The sequence below is a fragment of the Callithrix jacchus genome, chromosome 15 (assembly GCF_049354715.1).
Source record: "Callithrix jacchus isolate 240 chromosome 15, calJac240_pri, whole genome shotgun sequence".
Classification (NCBI taxonomy): domain Eukaryota; kingdom Metazoa; phylum Chordata; class Mammalia; order Primates; family Cebidae; genus Callithrix; species Callithrix jacchus.
Genome location: NC_133516.1, coordinates 88,680,118 through 88,702,193, shown reverse-complemented (window position 1 = coordinate 88,702,193; position 22,076 = coordinate 88,680,118). Strand labels below are relative to the sequence as shown.

Here is a 22,076-nt window from a genome sequence, read left to right as displayed (position 1 = left end):
TAAAAAGAATGTGTATTCTGCAACAGTTGGGTACAATGTTCTTTCTCAGACCTATCTGGCCTAGTTTCTGGTTTGACTTTCATCTTTCTTTGTTGGTTTTCTTCCTGGATACTTTGTCCACTACTGAAAGTAGGGTGTTGAAATCCCCTATTATTACTGCATTGCAGTTATCTCTTCCTTTATTGTTTGCTTTATGTACTTGGGTGCTTAATGCAGAGTGCATAGATTATTTAAAACTGTTAAAGCCTCTTGCTGAATTGGCCCTTTTATCATTATATATGACCTTCTTTATTTATCTTTACAGTCTTTGACTTGTAGTCAGTTTTATCTGATGTAAGTATAGCTATTCCTGCTGTGGTTTTGGTTTCCACTTGCTTGGGATGTCTTTTTCTATCTCTTTCAGTCTTTGTATGTCTTTATAGTTGAAGTAGGTGTCTCATAGGAAGCATATAGTTCGGTCTTGATTTTTATCCATTCAGCCACTCTATGTCTTTTAATTGGAGAACTGAGCCCATTTATATTCAGTTGTTGATACCTAAGGACATCTATGGCAATTTTGTTTTCCTTGTTTGCTGTTTTGTAACTTTAAAAATATATATGTATTTTATTGTGTTTTAGGTTTTGGGGTACATGTGAAGAACATGCAAGATAGTTTCACAGGTACATACATGGCAATGTGGTTTGCTGCCTTCCTCCCCATCACCTTTATCTGGCATTTCTCCCCATATTATCCCTCCCTAGCTCCCCACCCCCAGCTGTCCCTCACCTAGTTCCCTACTCCAGACCCAGCTGTGTGATGCTCCCCTCCCTGTATCCATGTGTTCTGATTGTTCAATACCCGCCTATGAGTGAGAACATGGAGTGCTGGATTTTCTGTTCTGTGTCAGTTTGCTGACAATTATGGTTTCCAGGTTCATCCATGTCCCTACAAAGGACACGAACTCATTGTTTTTGATGGCTGCACAGTATTCCATGGTGTATATGTGCCACATTTTCCCTGTCCAATCTATCGTCGATGGGCATTTGGGTTGATTCCAAGTCTTTGCTATTGTAAACAGTGCTGCAATGAACATTCATGTGCATATGTCCTTATAATAGCACAATTTATAGTCCTTTGGATATATACTCAGTAATCAGATTGCTGGGTCAAATGGAATTTCTATTTCTAGGTGCTTGAGGAATTGCCACACTGTCTTCCACAATGGTTGAACTAATTTACACTCCCACCAACAGTGTAAAAGTATTCCTGTTTCTCCACATCCTCTCCAGCATCTGTTGTATCCAGGCTTTTTAATGATCGCCATTCTAACTGGTGTGAGATGGTATCTCAATGTAGTTTTGATTTGCATTTCTCTAATGACCAGTAATGAGCATTTTTTCATGTTTGTTGGCCTCATATATGGTCTTCTTTTGTAAAGTGTCTGTTCATATCGTTCACTCATTTTTGAATGGGCTTTTTTTTTCTTGTAAATCTGTTTTAGTTCTTTGTAGATTCTGGATATTAGCCCTTTGTGAGATGGGTAGATTGCAAAAATTTTTTACCATTCTGTTGGTTGCTGATTCACTATGATGATTGTTTCTTTTGCTGTGCAGAAGTTCTGGAGTTAATTAGATCTCATTTGTCTGTTTTGGCTTTTGTTGCCATTGCTTTTGGTGTTTTAGTCATGAAGTCCTTGCCTATGCCTATGTCCTGAATGGTTTTGCCTAGATTTTCTTCTAGGGTTTTCATGGTGTTGGGGCTTATGTTTAAGTCTTTAATCCATCTGGAGTTAATTTTAGTGTAAGGTGTCAGGAAGGGGTCCAGTTTCTGCTTTCTGCATGTGGCTAGCCAGTTTTCCCAACACCATTTATTAAACAGGGAATCCTTCCCCCATTGCTTGTTTTTGTGAGGTTGTCAAAGATCGGATGGTTGTAGATGTGTGGAGTTGCCTCCAAGGCCTCTGTTCTGTTCCATTGGTCTATATCTCTGTTTTGATACCAGTACCATGCTGTTTTGATTACTGTAGCCTTGTAGTATAGTTTGAAGTCAGGTAGTGTGATGCCTCCAGCTTTGTTCTTTTTGCTTAGAATTGATTTGCCTATGCAGGCTCCCTTTTGGTTTTATATGAATTTTAAGATGGTTTTTTCCAGTTCTGTGAAGAAGGTCATTGGTAGTTTAATGGGGATAGCATTGAATCTATAGATTACTTTGGGCAGTAAAGCAGGCCTGGTGGTGATGAAATCTCCGAGTAATTGCTTGTTTGTAAAGGATTTTATTTCTCCTTCACTTATGAAACTTAGTTTGGCTGGATATGAAACCTAATTTGAAAGTTCTTTAAGTATGTTGAATATTCGCCCCCACTCTCTTCTGGCTTGTAGGGTTTCTGCTGAGAGATCCGCTGTGCATCTGATGGGCTTCCCTTTGCAGGTAACCCAATGTTTCTCTCTGGCTTCCCTTAGCATTTTCTTCTTCATTTCAACCTAGTGAATCTGACGATATTATACCTTGGGTTTGTTCTTCTCTAGGAATATCTTTGTGGTGTTCTCTGTATTTCCTGCACTTGAGTATTGGCCTGCCTTGCTTGGCTGAGGAAGTTTCCCTGGATAATATCCTGAAGAGTGTTTTCCAGCTTGGATTCATTGTCTCCGTCACATTCAGGTACACCTGTCAAACACAGATTAGGTCTTTTCACATAATCCTATATTTCTTGGAGGCTTTGTTCATTTCTTTTTACTTTTTTCTCTAATCTTGTCTTCTTGTCTATTTCATTGAGTTGATCTTCAACCTCTGATATCCTGTCTTCTGCTTGGTCAATTTGGCTGTTGAAACTTTTGTATGCTTCACAAAGTTCTCATGTTGTGTTTTTCAGCTCCATCGATTCATTTATGTTCCTCTCTAAGCTGTTTATTCTCATTAGCATTTCATCAAACCCTTTTTCAAGGTTCTTAGTTTCTTTGCATTGGGTTAGAACATGCTCTTTTAGCTCAGAGAAGTTTCTTATTACCCACCTTCTGAAGCCTGTTTCTGTCAATGCATCAACTCATTCTCCATCCAGCCTTGTTCCCTTGCTGGTGAGGAGTTGTGATCCCTTGGAGGAGGAGAGGTGTTCTGGTGTTGGGTATTTTCATCCTTGATGTGCTGGTTTCCTCCCATCTTTGTCGATTTATTTACCTGTGGTCTTTGTAGTTGGTGACTCTCATGTGGGGTATCTGAGTGGATGTCCTGTTTATTGATTCTGAAGTTATTTCTGTTTCTTAGTTTTCCTTCTAACAGTCAGGCCACTCTGCTGTAGGACTGCTGGAGGTGCAATCCAGATCCGCTTGCCTGGTGCTCACCTGCAGTGGCTGCAGAACAATGAGGGTTGCTGCCAGTTTCTTCTTCTGCTATCTTTGTCCCAGAAGGATGTCAGTCCGAGCTCTCCTTTATGCAGTGGCTCTTTTTATATATGCGGATTGGGAGCTGCTTGGGGAGACAATCTGACCTTTCTAGGAGCTGAAGTGATGAGCTGTGTGCTCTGTTGTTCCATTCAGAGCCACTGGGCAGGTACCCTTAAGTCTGCTGCAGCAGAACTCATAGGCTTTTTTCCCCCCAGGTGTTGTCCTGGGAAAGTAGGGCTTTATAAGTTTCTGTCGTGCTGCTGCCTTTTTTCAGGGATGCCCTGCCCAGCAAGGAGGCAGCCTAGTCACAGTCTGCCAGCAGAGCCGTTGCTGATCTGCTGTGGGCTCCGCCCAGCTGCCATGTGTACTTCCCTGCAGTCCTGTTTATAGGGTTATAGTTAGAACTGCCTCGGCAATGGTGGCCCGCTTCTGTAATGGCAGACTTTCTCTGTAATGGCGGACCGCCTCGGCATTGGCAGACCATGTCAGTAATGGCGAACTACCTTGGTAGTGTTGGACAGCTTTAGTAATGGTGGATGCCCCTACCTCACTGAGCTGGACCATCCGGATGCAGCTGTGCTTTCTGTGAAACTCTCAATCCAGAGCATTTCAGATTGCTGGTCTTTGTGTGGGTGTGTCTGGCTGTACCTGCTCTCCTGGCTCCCTGCCTCTGACCCGGTTTTTTTTTTTTTTTTTTTTTTTTTTTCAGTTGAACAGATGACTCTGTCTTCCAGGTGTTCCCAACACCAGTTGAAATGGCGCCTGGATTTGTGTGAGTTCTTGTGCCAAGACCCACTGTGCCAGCTGAAACAGTGCAGGGCTTGTGGTGCTTTTTTGCCTAGGAATCTCCTGGCCTGGCTTCCTGTTTCAGTCTCCTTTTGTTCAGTTGAACGGGTGACTGTGTCTCCCAGGTATTCCAGTTGCCAGTTGAAAAAATGCCCGGATTTGTGTGATTTTGTGCAAAGACCCAGTGCGCTGGCTGTGCTGGAGGTGCTTTTTTGCCTGGGAATCTCTTGGCCTGGCTCCCTATTTCAGTCCCCTTTTTATTAGTTGAACGGATGACTGTCTCTCAGGCGCTCCAGTTGCCAGCTGAAATGGCGCCCGGATGTGTGAGTTTTTTGAGTGGAGAGTCTCCCCACCGGCTGAACCAGCCGCGCTGAGGACCCGTGGCAGTCCTCCACCCGGGGAATCTCCTGGTCTGTGGGCAAGAAAAATTCATCTGAAAATGCAGCAACCACTCACCCTCTATGCGCTCGCTGGGAGACGCAATCCAGAGCTGCTCCTATTTGGCCATCTTGGATCGCCTCTCACTTTCTTTCTCTTTCTCAGCCAGTATATACAGGCGGAGAGACTCATTTAGGGCTTTTCACAAACTGTCCCATGTAATAGCAGTAATAACATGGGTATGGGGAGATATCATCTTTCCCATCTGATAGCAGTAATAACTTGGGTGTGGGGAGATGATGTTATTTCCATTTTCAGGCAAGGAAACAAGCAACAAGCAGGTAGGTGAATTGCCCAAAGTATACAAATAACAAATGGTTGCTCCTTCAATTCCAAATTAGGTTTTTTACTCTAAAACATTCTCTTCTTGCTGCATCAATTTCCTCCCAATTTTTCTAATTTCCTTTCCTGCTCCCCTCCCCTCCAAAACAGAGTCTTCCTCTTTTGCCAGGCTGGAGTGCAGTAGTAGGATCTCGGCTCACTGTGACCTCCACCTCCTGGGTTCAAAGAATTCTCATGCCTCAGCTTCCCAAGTAGCTGAGATTGAAGGTGTGTACCACCATGCTCAGCTAATTTTTGTATTTTTAGTAGAGATGTGGTTTCTTACCATGCTGCCCAGGCTGGTCTCAAACTCTGGCCTCAAAGAATCTACCCACCTCAGCCTCCCAAAGTGCTGGGATTACAGGCTTCAGCCATCGCACCCAACCTCATTTCTAAACTATAAAATAAAATGGTAACATAGTAGTCCTATTTAGGATTTGAAGTAATGAAATCAATGGAGGAATCCATGAAATCAAGAAGAAATAAATTCTCAGCCTGTGTCTACTTGGTATTAAAGCAATGCTGTAATTTCATCTCTTCCTTCTTTGCTTTTTGTTCACCATGTTCTGGCCCCACTGGCCTTCTATAATGTTCCTCAGACAAAGCTCACTTCTGCATCAGAGCTTTCAGGAAACCTGATCTCATCATTTAGCTCTCTGCTTAATGTCACCTCCCTAACCCTAATTGCATCATCACTGTCTATCCATTAAGCTGCCCTATTTCACAGCACTTAAGACTCTCTAAAAATGTATAATTTACTGTTTAAATGTTATTGCCTGTGCTTCCTAACAGAATGGAAGCACCATGTCTTGCTCATTACTGTGTTCTCAGTATATCACAGTGCTTAGTACATAGGTAACACAGTAAGTATTTGGTAAATGTATGAATAGATGAATTTTATTGCAGGAATGACACTAATATTTAAGGTCACTGGTCTCTAAAAGGGGCTTTAACATTTCAAAGTTCATATTCAATTTTATATGAACAAAAGAATACTGTATAGAAGAGCTGTGGATACAGAAGGAAAGACATCTACTGGTCTTAGGCCTGACCTTTAAGCTGCAGTAACATTAAGAAAGATGATTCTCAATAAAAACATTACTTTTAATCTTACATATCTGTATCACTTCTAGATAATTTTATAAACTTTATAACTCTAGCTGAGCTGGATCAGTATTTATAATATGTTTGACATTGCCTTGTTACTGTAGTTCTTAACCACAGTACCAACATGAAAGTCACAGACCTACACCCCAGAAAATGAACATATGCATATAGCATACAACTTTACACAAAATGCCAAGGAGTTCATGGGCCCTAGCTTAAAAATTCTTACCTTGGTGACTTAAATCATACTTACTGTACAATACACCCACATGTAATTATCAAGACATATTTTCCAAGCATAAAAAAATACCTAATAACATGGCCCCTGGTGCTCATAATTTAGTAGGTAACATAACAGATTAGAAAGAAGTTGAGAGAGAGAGAAAAACATTTACTAGAAAAATAAACCAGGGCTTAAAGCACCATCTAGTGCCAAAAAGGAGGCTGCTACATAGGAGAAAAAAAAGAAATTAAACAGGTAAATTACAATCTCTGATCAAACATACCCAATGAAAACCAAACAAGCCAGACAGATAAGACTGAAATAAGTAATCCTTTAGTGCAAAGACATAGACAGACATCCACAAGAAACAACAGTGAATTGGCCAGGCATGGTGGCTCACACCTGTAATCCCAGCACTTTGGTAAGCCAAAGTGGGAGAATCATCTGAGGTCAGGAATTTGAGACCAGCCTGGCCAACATGGTGAAACCCCATGTCTACTAAAAATACAAAAATTAGTTGGGTGTGGTGGCATGCATCTGTAGTCCCAGCTACTCAGAAGGCTGAGGCAGGAGAATGCCTTGAACCTGAGAGGCGGAGGTTGCAGTGAGCTGAGATCACGCCTCTGCACTCCAGCCTGAGTGACAGAGCAAGACTCTATCTGTTGAACCTGGGAGGTGGAGATTGCAGTGAGCTGAGATCATGCCACTGCACTCTAGCCTAGGCGACTGAGCAAGACTCCATCTCAAAAACAAAACAAAACAGTGAACGGCGGAACCATAACCTTCCCAAATAGACAAAGCAAGGAACCAGTAACTAACCCTAATGAGAAGAGGCAATATGTAAACTCTCTAACCAACATTCAAAATAGCAGTTTTAAGGAAACTTAGTGATCTCCAAGATAACAAAGAAAAGTAGTTCAGAAATTTTTCAGATAAATTTAATAATGATTTTTAAAGTCAAACAAAGCTTGAAACTAAGAAATATATTTGCTGAATTGAAAAATCATTAGATGTTTTCAACAGCCAAATGGATCAAGCAGTGGAAAGAATCAGTGAGCCCAAAGACAAGCTACTTGAAAATAATGCTATCAGAAGAGAAAAGAAGAATGAAAAGTAATGGAGACAGCCTACAAGAGACAGAATATTACCTCAGAAGACCATATCTAAAAATTACTGGTGTTAAAGAGGGAATTGAATGAGAGCAAGGGGTAGAAAGCTTACGCAAAGAAATAAAAATAGGAAACTTTCCAAAACTTGAGAAAGAAATATACAGGTGTAGGAAGGTCAGAGAACACCAAACAGATTTGACCCAAACTCAAACATCAAGGACAAAGAGGATCCTAAAAGCAGTAGGAGAAAAGAGGCAAATAACATATAAAGAAGCTCCAACTCATCTGGCAACACATTTCTCAGCAGAATCTGTACAGGCCAGGAGAGAGTAGGATGATATTTTCAAGGTGATGTAAGAATAAAGAAAAAAAAAAACCTGCCATCCAAGAATACTGTATCCAGCAAAGCCATCTTTCAAATGTGAAGGAGAGAAAAAGTTTTTCTCAGAAAAACAAATGCTGAGAAATTTCACCACCACTAGACCCATCTTACAAGAAGTGATAAAGGGAGTGAGTTCCTGGCCTCCTTTTTTCTGTTTCTATTCTTTGTGATCTAAGATAAGTTGTCATGTCTTTAAAATCACTTGTTACATCTTAAAGATCTTTTGTAAACCTCATAATATAACTACAATGCAAAAACCTGTAACACTAAAAAGAAAAGGCAAATTAAAATATAATACCAGAGGAGACTCTCCAAGATGGCCGAATAGACACAACTCTGGTGGACAACACCCAGCAAGAGATACACAGAAATCCAGAGATCTCCTAGCTCCAACCAAGGTACCAGGTGCATATCAATGGGTCTGGTCCGACAGTAAGCTAAGCCCACACAGGGCAGACCGAGGTGGGCAGAGGTGCTGCTTCACCCAGAAAGTGCATCTGACTGGTGAGTTGGAGGCTACCCCTCTGGTACTCCAGTCCAGATACAGTGCTTCCCCCAAAGCCTCAGCAATACACAGAACAGGGGATCTTTGCCAGTCAAGGCCTGGGAATTACAAGTGCAGAGTTGAATAATAATCCAGGACAGTGTCCCGGATTGGTGCACAGACCTAAACAGATGCATAAGCCCAAAAGCCAGCTGGGAGAGCCTGTGGACCAAGCTATTGCCCCCTTCCCAAGTCTGGAGAGAGAGAGGGAGCTGTAAGCGGGAAGATGGATGGACAGAGCAGCTGGGCGGGCCCCTACCCCATGACCAGAGAGAGAGAGAGGAAGCTAAAACAGGGAGACAGCCGGGTGCAACTGGGCAGGTCCGTACCCTCCCCAACAAACACCAGAGGGCTGAAGCTCTGACTAGCCAGTTGCACAGCCAGTGCCACAGTCTGAGCTGGATGCTGAATGATCCAGCCCAGTGGAGGAAGGGCACGACCCACCATTAGAGGGGTGGGACTGGGCTACGTTTTAACAAAAAATGCAGGAAACCTACCTAGCAACGGGACTGCATTCTTAACCACCCAGCAGTGCCACCAGGTCAGCAGAAGAGGCGGGCCTAAACCCCCAGTGTAAACAAAAAAGACACAGGGAGCTTCCCTAGTAACCTGAAGGAGTCCCTAGAAACCCAGTAGCACCTCGACAGGCAGACAAGCAACCTCATCAAGCAGCTCCCTGAGACCACAGCCAGCTAAATCCACAAAGAAGGGGGGAAAACAACAGTGCCAAAAAGATGAAACCATCAAAGACCAGAACACCTCTGCTCCTTCAAAGGGATCACAACTCCTCAACAACACAAGAAGACAACATGACCAAGAAGGAATGTGATGAATTGACAGAAACAGGCTTCAGAAGGTGGATAATAACAAACTTTTCTGAGCTAAAGGAACACATTCTAAATCAATGCAAACAAACCAAACACCTTGAAAAAAGGTTAGACAAAATGCTAACTAGAATAACCAGCTTAGAGAAGAACATAAACGACTTGATGGAGTTGAAAAACACAGCACAAGAACTACGTGAAGCAAACACAAGTTTTAATAGCCCAATCCATCAGGCAGAAGAAAGGATATAAGAAATTGAAGATCAACTCAATGAAATAAAAAGAGAAGGCCAGACAAGAGAAAAAAGTAAAAAGAAATGAACAAGGCCTCCAAGAAATATGTGATTATGTGAAAAGACCTCATCTGTTCTTGATTGGTGTACCTTAATATGATGAGAAGAATGAATCCAAGCTGGAAAATACACTCCAGGATATAATCCAGGAGGACTTCCCCAGCCTAGCAAGGCAGTCCAACATTCAAATGCAGGAAATAGAACTCCACAAAGATATTCCTCGAGAAGAGCAACCGGAAGGCACATAATCATCAGATTCACTAGGGTTGAAATGAAGGAAAAAGTGCTAAGGGCAGCCAGAGAGAAAGGTCGGGTCACTCACAGAGGGAAGCCAGTCAGACTTACAGCAGATCTCTTGGCAGAAACCCTACAAGGCAGAAGAGAGTGGGGGCCAATATTGAACATCCTTAAAGAAAAGAACTTTCAACCCAGACTCTCATATCCAGCCAAACTAAGTTTCGTAAGTGAAGGAGAAATAAAATCCTTTATGGACAAGCAATTACTGAGAGATTTCGTCACCACCAGACCTGCCCTACAAGAGCTCCTGAAAGAAACACAAAGCACAGAAAGGAACAAGTACCAGTCACTGCAAAAGCAAACCAGTTGGCAAAGTCCAAAAATGCAATGAAGAAAATGAGTGAACTAATCGGAAAGAAAACCAGCCAGTAACAAAATGGCAGGATCAAATTCACATATAACAATATTAACATTGAATGTAAATGGCCTAAATGTACCAATCAAAAGACACAGACTGGCAAACTGGATAAAAAGTCAAGACCCATCAGAGTGCTGTATTCAGGAAACCCATCTCACATACAGAGATACACACACACTCAAAATAAAGGAATGGAAGATTTACCAAGCAAATGGAGAAAGAAAAAAAACGGGTGGCAATCCTAATCTCTGATGAAATGGACTTCAAACCAACAAAGCTCAAAAGAGAGAAAGAAGGACACTACATAATGGTAAAAGGATCAATCCAACAAGAAGGGCTAACTATCCTAAATATATACGCACCCAACATGGGAACACCCAGATACATAAAGCAACTTCTTAACGACCTAAAAGGAGATTTAGACTCCCACACAATAATATTAGATCAATGTCAATATTAGATCAATGAGACAGAAAATTAACAAAGACATCCAGGACTTGAATGCAGAGCTGGACCAAGCAGACCTAATAGACAAATATAGAACGCTGTACCCCAAATCCACAGGATATACATTTCTCAGCAGCACATCCCACCTACTTTAAAACTGACCACATAATTGGAAGTAAATCACTCCTCAGTAAATGCAAAACAATGGAAATCTTAACAGTCTATCCGACCACAGGATGATCAGACTAGAACTCAGGATCAAGAAACACTCAAACCCACACAACCACTTGGAAACTGAACAACTTGCGTCTGAGTGTTGACAGCATAAAAAATGAAGGCAGAAATAAAGATGTTCTTCAAAACCAACCAGAATGAAGACACAACTTACCAGAATCTCTGAGACACCTTTAAAGCAGTGTCAACAGGGAAATTTATAGCAATATATACCCACATGAGAAGAAAGGAAAGATCTCAAATCGACACCCTATCATCAAAATTGAAAGAGCTAGAGGAGCAAGATCAAAAAAATTCAACGCCTAGCAGAAGAAAAGAAATAACTAAGATCAAAGCAGAACTGAAGGAGATAGACTCACAAAAAAACCCTTCAAAAAATCAATCCAGGAGCTGTTTTTTCAAAAAGATCAACAAAATAGACCACTAGCCAGATTAATAAAAAAGATAAGAGACAGTAATCAAATAGATGCAATAAAAAACTATAAAGGGGATATCACCACAGTTTCCACAGAAATACAAACCATCATCAGAGATTATTACAAACAACTCTATGCAATTAAAAAAAAAAGAAATAGAAATTCCATTTGACCCAGCAATCCCATTACCGGGTATATACCCAAAGAACTGTAAATCGTTCTACTATGAAAACACATGCATACATATGTTCATTGCAGCCCTGTGTACAATAGCAAAGACCTGGAACCAGCCCAAATACCCATCAATGATAGACTGAACAAAGAAAATGTTGTACATATACACCATGGAATACTACACAGCCATAAAACCGATGAGTTTGTGTCCTTTGTAGGGACTTGGATGAATCTGGAAACCATCATTCTCAGCAAACTGATACAATAACAGAAAGTCAAACAGCTCATGTCCTCATTCATAGGTGGGTTTTGAACAATAAGAACACGTGGACTTACAGAGAGGAGCATGACACACTGGGGGCAGTTGAGAATGGTAGGAGCGAGACAGTGGGGGTGGGGTGGGGAGGGTGGAGAGTGTGTGGAGGGATAACATGGGGAGAAGTGCCAGATAGAGTATGCACCTAGATTTTTTTAAAAAATTAAAAAATATATATAATACCAGAGAAAATCACTCTGCCACAAGGGAAAACAGTAAGAAAGGAAGATAAGAGGTACGAAAGAGAGGGATCCAAGATGGCCGAGTAGGAGCAGCTCTGGAATGCAGCTCCCAGCAAGAGCATGGAGGGTGAATGGTCGCCACATTTTCAGACGAATTTTTTACACCCACAGACTAGCAGATTCCCAGGTGGAGGAGCGCCACAGGTCTCCACCACAGCTATTTGGGCCAGTGCAGCGGGTCTCTGAACAAAAACTCATATGGGTCTGGGCACTGTTTCAGCTGGCAACTAGAGCACCAGGGAGAGAGAGTCGCCCATTCAACTGATAAAAGTGGGACTGAAACAGGGAGCCAGGTCAGGAGATTCCCAGGCGGAAAAGTGCCACAAGTCTCCAGCGCAGCTGTTTGAGCCATGCAGCGGTCTCTGCAGAAGAACTCACACAAATCTGGGCACCGTTTCAACTGGGGACTAGAACACCTGGGAGACAGAGTCGCCCGTTCTTCTGAAAAAGAAAAGGGGTCTGAGGCAGGGAGCCAGGTGATCAGGCACGGCCGGTCCCACCCCCACAAACACCAGCAATCTGAAACACTCTGGATTGAGAGTTTCACAGTAAGCACAGCTGCACCCAGGACGGTCCAGCTCTGTGGGGGAGGGGCGTCTGCCATTACCAAGGCAGTCCATCACTACCGAGATAGTCCACCATTGTTGAGGCAGTCCCTCATTGCTGAGGCAGTCCACGATTACACAGAGAGTCACCATTACAGAGGTGGGCTGCCATTGCCGCAGGAATTCTGACTATACTCCTATAAACAGGACTGCAGGGAAGTTCACATGGCAGCTGGGCAGAGCCCACAGCAGCTCAGCAATGCCTCTGCTGGCAGACTGTGACTAGATTGCTTCCTGACTGAACAGGGCATCCCTGCAAAAAGGCAGCAGCACAACAGAAACTTATAAATAAAGCCCTACCTTCCCAGGACAGAGCACCTGGGGAAAAAAGGTGGTTATGATTTCTGCTGCAGCAGATTTAAGGGTGCCTGCACAGCAGCTCTGAACGGAATAACAGAGCTGACAGAAAAATAGAGCTCACAGCTCAGCACTTGAGCTCCTATAAAGGACAGACTGTCTCCTCAAGCAGCTCACTGACCCACGGATATCCAAAGAGCCAACTCATAAAGGAGAGCTTTGACTGACATCTGGTGGGTATCCTTCCGGGACAAAGATAGCAGAAGAAAAAACTGGCAGCAACCCTCATTGTTCTGCAGCCACTGCAGGTGAGCCCCAGGCAAGCGGGTCTGGAGTGAACCTCTAGCAGTCCTACAGCAGAGCGGCCTGACTGTTAGAAGGAAAACTACAGAAATAACTTTATCAACTAACAGGATATCCACTCAGATACCCCACATGAAAGTCACCAACTACAAAGACCACAGGTAAATAAATCGACAAAGATGGGAAGAAATCAGCACAAAAAGGATGAAAACACCCAACACCAGAACACCTCTCCTCCTCCAAGGGATCACAACTCCTCACCAGCAAGGGAACAAGGCTGGATGGAGAATGAGTCTGATGAATTGACAGAAACAGGCTTTAGAAGGTGGGTAATAAGAAACCTTTCTGAGCTAAAACAACATGTTCTAACCCAATGCAAAGAAACTAAGAACCTTGAAAAAAGGTTTGATGAAATGCTAATGAGAATAAACAGCTTAGAGAGGAACATAAATGAATCGATGGAGCTGAAAAACACAACACGAGAACTTTGTGAAGCATACACAAGTTTCAACAGCCAAATTGACCAAGCGGAAGAAGGGATATCAGAGGTTGAAGATCAACTCAGTGAAATACACAAGAAGGCAAGATTAGAGAAAAAAGTAAAAAGAAATGAACAAAGCCTCCAAGAAATATGGGGTTATGTGAAAAGACCTAATCTGTGTTTGACAGGTGTACCTGAATGTGACGGAGACAATGAATCCAAGCTGGAAAACACTCTTCAGGATATTATCCAGGAAAACTTCTCCAATCTAGCAAGGCAGGACAATACTCAAGTCCAGGAAATACGGAGAAGACCACAAAGATATTCCTCAAGAAGAACAACCCCAAGGTACACAATCATCAGATTCACCAGGTTGAAATGAAGGAGAAAATGCTAAGGGCAGCCAGAGAAAAACTTTGGGTTACCTGCAACGGGAAGTCCATCAGACGCACAGTGGATCTCAGCAGAAACCCTACAAGCCAGAAGAGAGTGGGGGCGAATATTCAACATCCTTAAAGAAAAGAACTTTCAAACTAGGATTTCATATCCAGCCAAACTAAGTTTCATAAGCAAAGGAGAAATAAAATCCTTTATGAACAAGCAATTACTCAGATTTCATCACCCCCAGGCCTGCGTTACAAGAGCTCCTGAAAGAGGCACTAAACACAGAGGAACAACCGGTACCAGCCACTCCAAAAGCATACCAAATGGTAAAGAGCATCGACACAATGAATTAACTGCATCAATTAACAGGGAAAACAACCAGCTAGCGTCAAAATAGCAGGACCAAATTCATACATAACAATATTAACCCTAAATATAAATGGGCTAAATGCCCCAATTAAAAGATATAGACTGGCAAATTGGATAAAAACCCAAAACTCATCAGTATGCTATATCCAGGAAACCAATCTCACATGCAAGGATATACATAGACTCAAAATAAAGGCATGGAGGAAGATTTACCAAGCAAATGGAGAGCAAAAAAAAGCAGGAGTTGCATTCCTAGTCTTGATAAAATAGACTTTAAAGCAACAAAGTTCAAAAGAGAGGAAGGACATTACATAATGGTAAAAGGATCAATGCAACAAGAAGAGCTAATGTTCCTAAATATATACACACCCAATACAGGAACACCCAGATACATAAAGTAAGTTCTTAATGACTTACAAAGAGGCTTAGACACAATAATGGTGGGAGACTTTAACACTCCACTGTCAATATTAGACAGACCAAAGAGACAAAAAATTAACAAGGATATCCAGGACTTAAACTCAGACCTGGAACAAGCAAACCTAATAGACATTTACAGAACTCTTCACCCTAAATCCATAGAATATACATTCTTCTCAGTACCACATCACATCTACTCTAAAATTGACCACATAATCGGAAGTAAATCACTCCTCAGCAAATGAAAAACAATGGAAATCATAACAAACAGTCTCTCAGACCACAGTGCAATCAAGTTAGAACTCAGAATTAAGATACTAACTCAGAACTGCACAGCTTCATGGAAAGCAAACAACTGGCTCTTGAATGTTGACTGGATAAGCAATGAAATGAAGGCAGATATAAAGATGTTCTTCAAAACCAACGAGAATGAAAACACAAGATCCCAGAATCTCTGGGACACATTTAAAGCAGTCTCTAGAGGAAAATATATAGCAATGAATGCCCACATGAGAAGCAAGGAAAGATCTAACATCAAGACTCTATCATCAAAATTGAAAGAGCTAGAGGAGCAAGATAAAAGCTCAAAACCTAGCAGAAGACAAAAAATACCTAAGAGCAGAACTCAAGGAGACAGAGAAACGAACAACCCTTCAAAGAATCAATAAATCCAGGAGCTGGTTTTTTCAAAAGATCAACAAAACAGACCCCTAGCCAGATCAATAAAAAAGAAAAGAGAGAATAATCAATTAGATGCAATAACAAAAGATAAAGGGGATACCACCACAGATTCCACAGAAATACCAACCACCATCAGAGATTACTACAAACAAGTCTATGCACATAAACCAGTAAACTTGGAAAAAATGGATAAATTCCTGAACACCTGCCTCCTCCCAAGCATAAACCAGAAAGAAGTCAAAACCCTGAATAGACCAATAACAAGAGCTGAAGTTGCGGCAGTAATTAATAGCCTACCAACCAAAAAAAGCACAGCTCCAGATAGGTTGACAGAATAATTCTACCAGACATACAAAGAGGAGCTGGTACCACTCCTTCTGAAAACATTCCAAACAATCCAAATAGAAGGAATCCTTCCGAAATCATTTTATAAGACCAACATCATCCCAATACCAAAACCCAGCAGAGACGCAACAAGAAAAGAAAACTTCAGGCCGAGATCCATGATGAACATAGATGCAAAAATCTTCAATAAAATACTGGCAAACCGATTGCAACAACACATCAAAAAGCTTATCCATCACGATCAAGTAGGCTTCATCCCGAGGATGCAAGGCTGGTTCAACATATGCAAGTCTATAAATATAATTCACCACATAAACAGAACCGAAGACAAAAACCACATGATTATCTCAATAGATGCAGAGAAGGCCTTTGACAAAATTCAACAGACCTCCTTTATGCTAAAAACTCAATAAACTAGGTATTGATGAAACGTATCTCAAAATAATAAAAGCCATTTACAACAAACCCACAGCCAATATCTTACTGAATGGACAAAAACTGGAAGCATTCCCTTTGAAATCTGGCATTAGACAAGGATGTCCTCTCTCACCACTCCTATTCAATATAGTACTGGAGGTTCTAGCCAGAGCAATCAGGCAAGAAAAAGAAATAAAGGGTCTTCAATTAGGAAAGGAGGATGTCAAATTGTCTCTATTTGCAGATGACATGACTGTATATCTAGAAGACCCCATTACCTGAGCCCAAAATCTCCTAAAACTGATAAGCAACTTTAGCAAAGTCTCAGGATACAAAATCAATGTGCAAAAATCACAAGCATTCCTGTACACCAATAACAGACTTAAAGAGAGGCAAATTAAGAACAAACTGCCATTCACAGTTGCTACAATGAGAATAAAATACCTAGGAATACAACTAACAAAGAATGTAAAGGACCTCTTCAAGGAGAACTACACACCAATACTCAACGAAATAAGAGAGGACACAAACAGATGAAAAAACATTCCATGCTCATGGTTAGGAAGAATCAATATTGTGAAAATGGCCATACTGCCCAAAGTAATCTATAGATTCAACGCTATCCCCATCAAGCTACCAATGACCTTCTTCACAGAACTGGAAAAAAACACCTTAAACTTCATATAAAACCAAAAGGGAGCCTGCATAGGCAAGTCAATTCTAAGCAAAAAGAACAAAGCTGGAGGCATCACACTACCTGACTTCAAACTATACTACAAGGCTACAGTAATCAAAACAGCATCGTACTGGTACCAAAACAGAGATATAGACCAATGGAACAGAACAGAGGCCTTGGAGGCAACTCCACACATCTACAACCATCCGATCTTTGACAAACCTCACAAAAACAAGCAATGGGGGAAGGATTCCCTGTTTAATAAATGGTGTTGGGAAAACTGGCTAGCCACATGCAGAAAGCAGAAACTGGACCCCTTCCTGACACCTTACACTAAAATTAACTCCAGATGGATTAAAGACTTAAACATAAGACCTAACACCATAAAAACCCTAGAAGAAAATCTAGGCAAAACCATTCAGGACATAGGCATAGGCAAGGACTTCATGACTAAAACACCAAAAGCATTGGCAACAAAAGCCAAAAGAGAGAAATGGGACGTAATTAAACTTCAGAGCTTCTGCACAGCAAAATAAACAGTCATTAGAGTGAATTGGCAACCAACAGAATGGTAAAAAATTTTTGCAATCTACCCATCTGAAAAGAACTAAAACAGATTTACAAGAAAAAAGCCCATTCAAAAGTGGGCAAAGGATATGAACAGATACTTTACAAAAGAAGACATATATGAGGCCAACAAACGTATGAAAAGATGCTCATCATCACTGGCCATTAGAGAAATGCAAATCAAAACTACACTGAGTACCATGTTATGCCAGTTAGAATGGTGATCATTAAAAAATCTGGAGACAACAGATGCTGGAGAGGATGTGGTGAAATAGGAACACTTCACTGTTGGTGGGAGTGTAAATTAGTCCAACCATTGTGGAAGACAGTGTGGTGATTCCTCAAGGACCTAGAAATAGAAATTCCATTTGACCCAGCAATCCCATTACTGGGTATATATCCAAAGGATTATAAATCATTCTGTTATCAGGACACATGCACACAAATGTTCACTGCAGCACTGTTTACAATAGCAAAGACTTGGAACCAACCCAAATGCCCATCGATGATAGACTGGACAGGGAAAACGTTGTACATATACACCATGGGATACTATGCAGCCATCAAAAATAATGAGTTCGTGTCCTTTGTAGGGACATGGATGAACCTGGAAACCATCATTCTCAGCAAACTGACACAAGAACAGAAAAACACTGCATGTTCTCACTCATAGGCGGGTGTCAATCAATCAGAACACATGGACACAAGGAGGGGAGCATCACACACTGGGGTCTGTTGGGGGGATCTGGGGAGGGACAGTGTGGGATGGGGAGCTGGAGAGGGATAACATGGGAAGAAATGTCAGTTACAGGTGATGTGGAGGAAGGCAGCAAGCCACATTGCCATGTGTGTACCTATGCAACAATCTTGCATGTTCTTCACATGTACCCCAAAACCTAAAGTGCAATAAAATATATATTTTAAAAAAGTAATAATCCACAGGACAACCCAAAAGAAAATAGTAAAATGTTCTTAAAAGAAAAGAGAGAAAGAAAGCAAAAGTAGGCAAAAAGGATGTTTAATCATAATATATTCACAATGACACTAAACTAAAAAGAAAAGGTTTGTTATTATTTTGGGCGAAGCAGTGCACTGAGTTACTACAGTACCCTGTTTAGTCTTCACAGCAATCCATAAGATAGTTTCTGTTGCTATCCCCATTTTATGAAAGAGGAACAGGGAGGCTTTCAAAGCGTATTTGTTCAGGGTCACATAGATAGAGTCCTAAACTTCAAACTCTAAAGCTCATCATTTATTCAAAGGGTAATCCTCTGAATACCCTCACATTGCTTATTTATTTTAATTAAGACAAAACTATAATCAACTTGTTTATCTGTTTTCCCACTCCACTGATTTCAAGTATGTATAAATTAAAGAAAAACAGGTTTTGGTGGAGATGGGCAGCCTCATGGCAGTAAGATAAGAACTTATTACAAGGAACAGAGATACACACCCATGCACAAACACACAAATATAAACAAAACAGCACCAGCCAACATGGTAAAACCCTGTTTCTACTAAAAATACAAAAATTAACCGTGTGTGGTGGTGCATGCCTGTAATCCCAGCTACTCAGGAGGCTGAGGCATGAGAATTGCTTGAACCCAGGAGAAAGAAGTTGTAGTGAGCCAAGATCGCACCACTGTACTCCAGCTGGGTGACACAGCAAGACTGAGGAAAGGGGCACTTTTCCATACCCACACAACAGTCTTCATACCTCAAAAAAACTGGAGGCATCACTGAACACTAACTAATGCTCATAAAGTATTACACCAAATCACTACTTTTAAAGGAAGTGCATAATGAAATTAAGAACATTCTGTCCAAATGCTTAAAATTAGCAAACAAATATAAAACTTTTTTTAAGTTATTGAGAAATGCTGAATGTATGATATAAAACTTATTTATACAGAATACCTTATTTCTCAAAGACAACTGGATTAAATAAAACAGAACTGCATTTTAAACATTAATATGGCATATAGTATGATTCCATATATATAAATTTCCAAACCAGGAAAAACTAAACTATAGCATTGAAGGCTGCATACTTAGGAGGAAAATAAAAAGGAAATGTTCATTGTAAACATCAGGAGAGTAGTTTGGGGAGACGTGGGAAGGGGCCTGTGTGACAGCAGTGTTCAACTTTTTGACCTCAGTGGTGGTTGTAAAAGGTGTCTACTTTATAGTCATTCATTAAGCTGTATTTGTATGATTTAAGCACTTTTCTATATTTGTATTATATTTCACAATAAATAATGTTTAAAGAGAAATTGAACTTAAAAAATAAAACTATATGATGAACAAAGAGTACAGTATTTTTGCTTAGTGTGTTTTATGTAGTTCACATTGTTTTATTCTCTTGCCAGTTTCTGTAAAGTACAAAGGGCAGGCCTCCTCTTCCTCCCCCTTCTCATTTTAAAGATGGGGATCCTGGAGTCCTAGGGGGGTTTACTACCTTGCTGGTGAGTTGGGACTCCCACACCTGTCTGGTGTTTCCAACTACCCCGCTCTCCTAGCCACCAGCTCATATTTGCAGACACATTGTAGGAGCAGAATATATTGCTGAGCAATTGTGAAGTCGGAGTGTGAATTTTCCTCAAGATGAAAACCTCACCTGTCACTGTGCTCCGCTGCAATCTCATGCTTGCCCTGAGAATCGATCTTCACCTCCCTGACCATGTTAAACCAGGCCCTGAAAATCTTCCTCTGAAGAAAATATACATAAAATTTTCTTACTTCTTCCTGCAGATCAGTCAGGTACTGGGGATGAAGACAGAAATAAAAGTGAGACAAAAAATATCAGTTGACAAAGAATTAGAGCAAATAAACAGCACAAAAGACACAGAAATGAAACAAAAGAAACAAAGGACACTAGAGACATAAAAAGGATAACCTGGCAGCCAAGATAATATCCTCTATAATGTATTCTAAAAATGGTAACAGAACACAGGAGTACAAACAGTTATAAGACTGAAGGGGTAAGTTTCTAAATCACTTGAACACTCTGAGACAAGAAGTATAAAAACAAAAGCTCATGGAATGATAACTTCGAATTTATACACACTTTGTGAAACAAACACATGCTTAGGAATTTATACTAATAAAAATTGATTTGCCATTTTCACATTTATTTCAAAGCGGTGAATCGGATTGACTACTCTTTTGTTCTTGAAAAAAACATAATGATCAGTCTATCATTGATGGGCATTTGGGTTGGTTCCAGGTCTTTGCTATTGCACGCAGGGCTGCAACGAACAAACGTGTGCATGTGTCTTCATAGTAGAATGATTTCTAGTTCTTTGGGTATATACCCAATAGTGGGATTGCTGGGTCAAATGGAATTTCTATTTCTAGATCCTTGAGAAATTACCACACTGTCTTCTACAATGGTTGAACTAATTTACACTCCCACCAACTGTGTAAGAGTGTTCCTATTTCACCACATCCTCTCCAGCCTCTGATGTCTCCCAATTTTTTAATGATCGCCATTCTAACTGGGGTAAGAAAATGTAGTACATATACATCATGGAATACTACACAGCCATAAAAAACAATGAGTTCATGTCCTTTGTAGGAACTTGGATGAATCTGGAAACCATCATTCTCAGCAAACTGACCCAAGAACAGAAAGCCAAGCACCATATGTTCTCACTCACAGATGGGTGTTGAACAATGAGAACACGTGGACTCAGGGAGAGGAGCATCACGCACTGGGGGCAGTTGGGGGCGGGTAGGGGAGAGACAATGGGGGGTGGGGAGGGAGGGGATGGTGGGGAGGGATAACATGGGGAGAAATGCTAGATATAGTATGCACCTAAAGTAAAATAAATAAATAAGAAAATTATAAAATGAGAATCAAAAAAAAAGAAAAATGACTCAAAGACAATGGGTCTCTTCAGAAATGGTTCTAAAAGTGGTACACAGGGACAGTCAAGGATTCAGAGTGGGGTCAGGGAAGCTTCATAGCAAAAACAAAAACAACAACATAATGACCCTGGACATTCTGGATTCCATTTAGTTTTCTTACATAGGATTGAGCAATGAGATGTATTTAAGGTACCCTTCCTTATGTCCTTACCTGTAGCCAGCTCCAGATGACTCTCCTAAGCAGTATTTGGGAATAAAATTGATCAGCCTGGGCTGTCTTTCTAGCCAGACTTTCCTGACTACACTGGAACCAGGTCAGCAGATATTTCCTCTGTAGGAACAAAGAATAATGTTCTTCTGTCACCTGGATAATTTTTTAAATGGAAAATATTATTCCTTAAATTTTAAAACATTTAAAGAAACATACCACCTTTGCAAATGATACTATAAAACACATTTAGGCAGCTAGTAGAGACTAATCTGAAGGTACATGCAGCCTGTGTCCTAAAAGCTTTGACTGTTGACCTGTTCTATGGCAGTTATAGATTCACATTATGCACAGCCTTTCAATACCAACTCCCTGAAGATCACAGTGATTGGCTGGTTATGGAAATGGAATACACAGCCTCAGCCATCACTTCACTTCCGCTGAGTTTTGGAGTGGGTGGCTGGCAACATTCTTGATTTGCTCTACTGGAGCTTGGACAGCAACTCCACAATAAACCTCTCTCTCATGACTTAACCACTGTCTAATTAAGGAAATGCCAATACTTTCAATTAGTGTTGTGGAATG

General features: G+C 41.0%; 1 protein-coding gene across 1 annotated transcript in view; it reads right to left on the bottom strand.

Moving 5' to 3' along the window:
• Positions 1-22,076, bottom strand: part of CCDC191 (coiled-coil domain containing 191) — a 95,064-nt gene that overhangs the window by 8,843 nt on the left and 64,145 nt on the right. Inside the window, exons 15-16 of the mRNA XM_054246076.2 lie at positions 21,495-21,614; positions 20,031-20,176 (exon numbers count right to left, since the gene is read on the bottom strand). Coding sequence (XP_054102051.2) covers positions 20,031-20,176; positions 21,495-21,614 — 266 coding nt within the window. The remainder of the gene's footprint in view (positions 1-20,030; positions 20,177-21,494; positions 21,615-22,076) is intronic.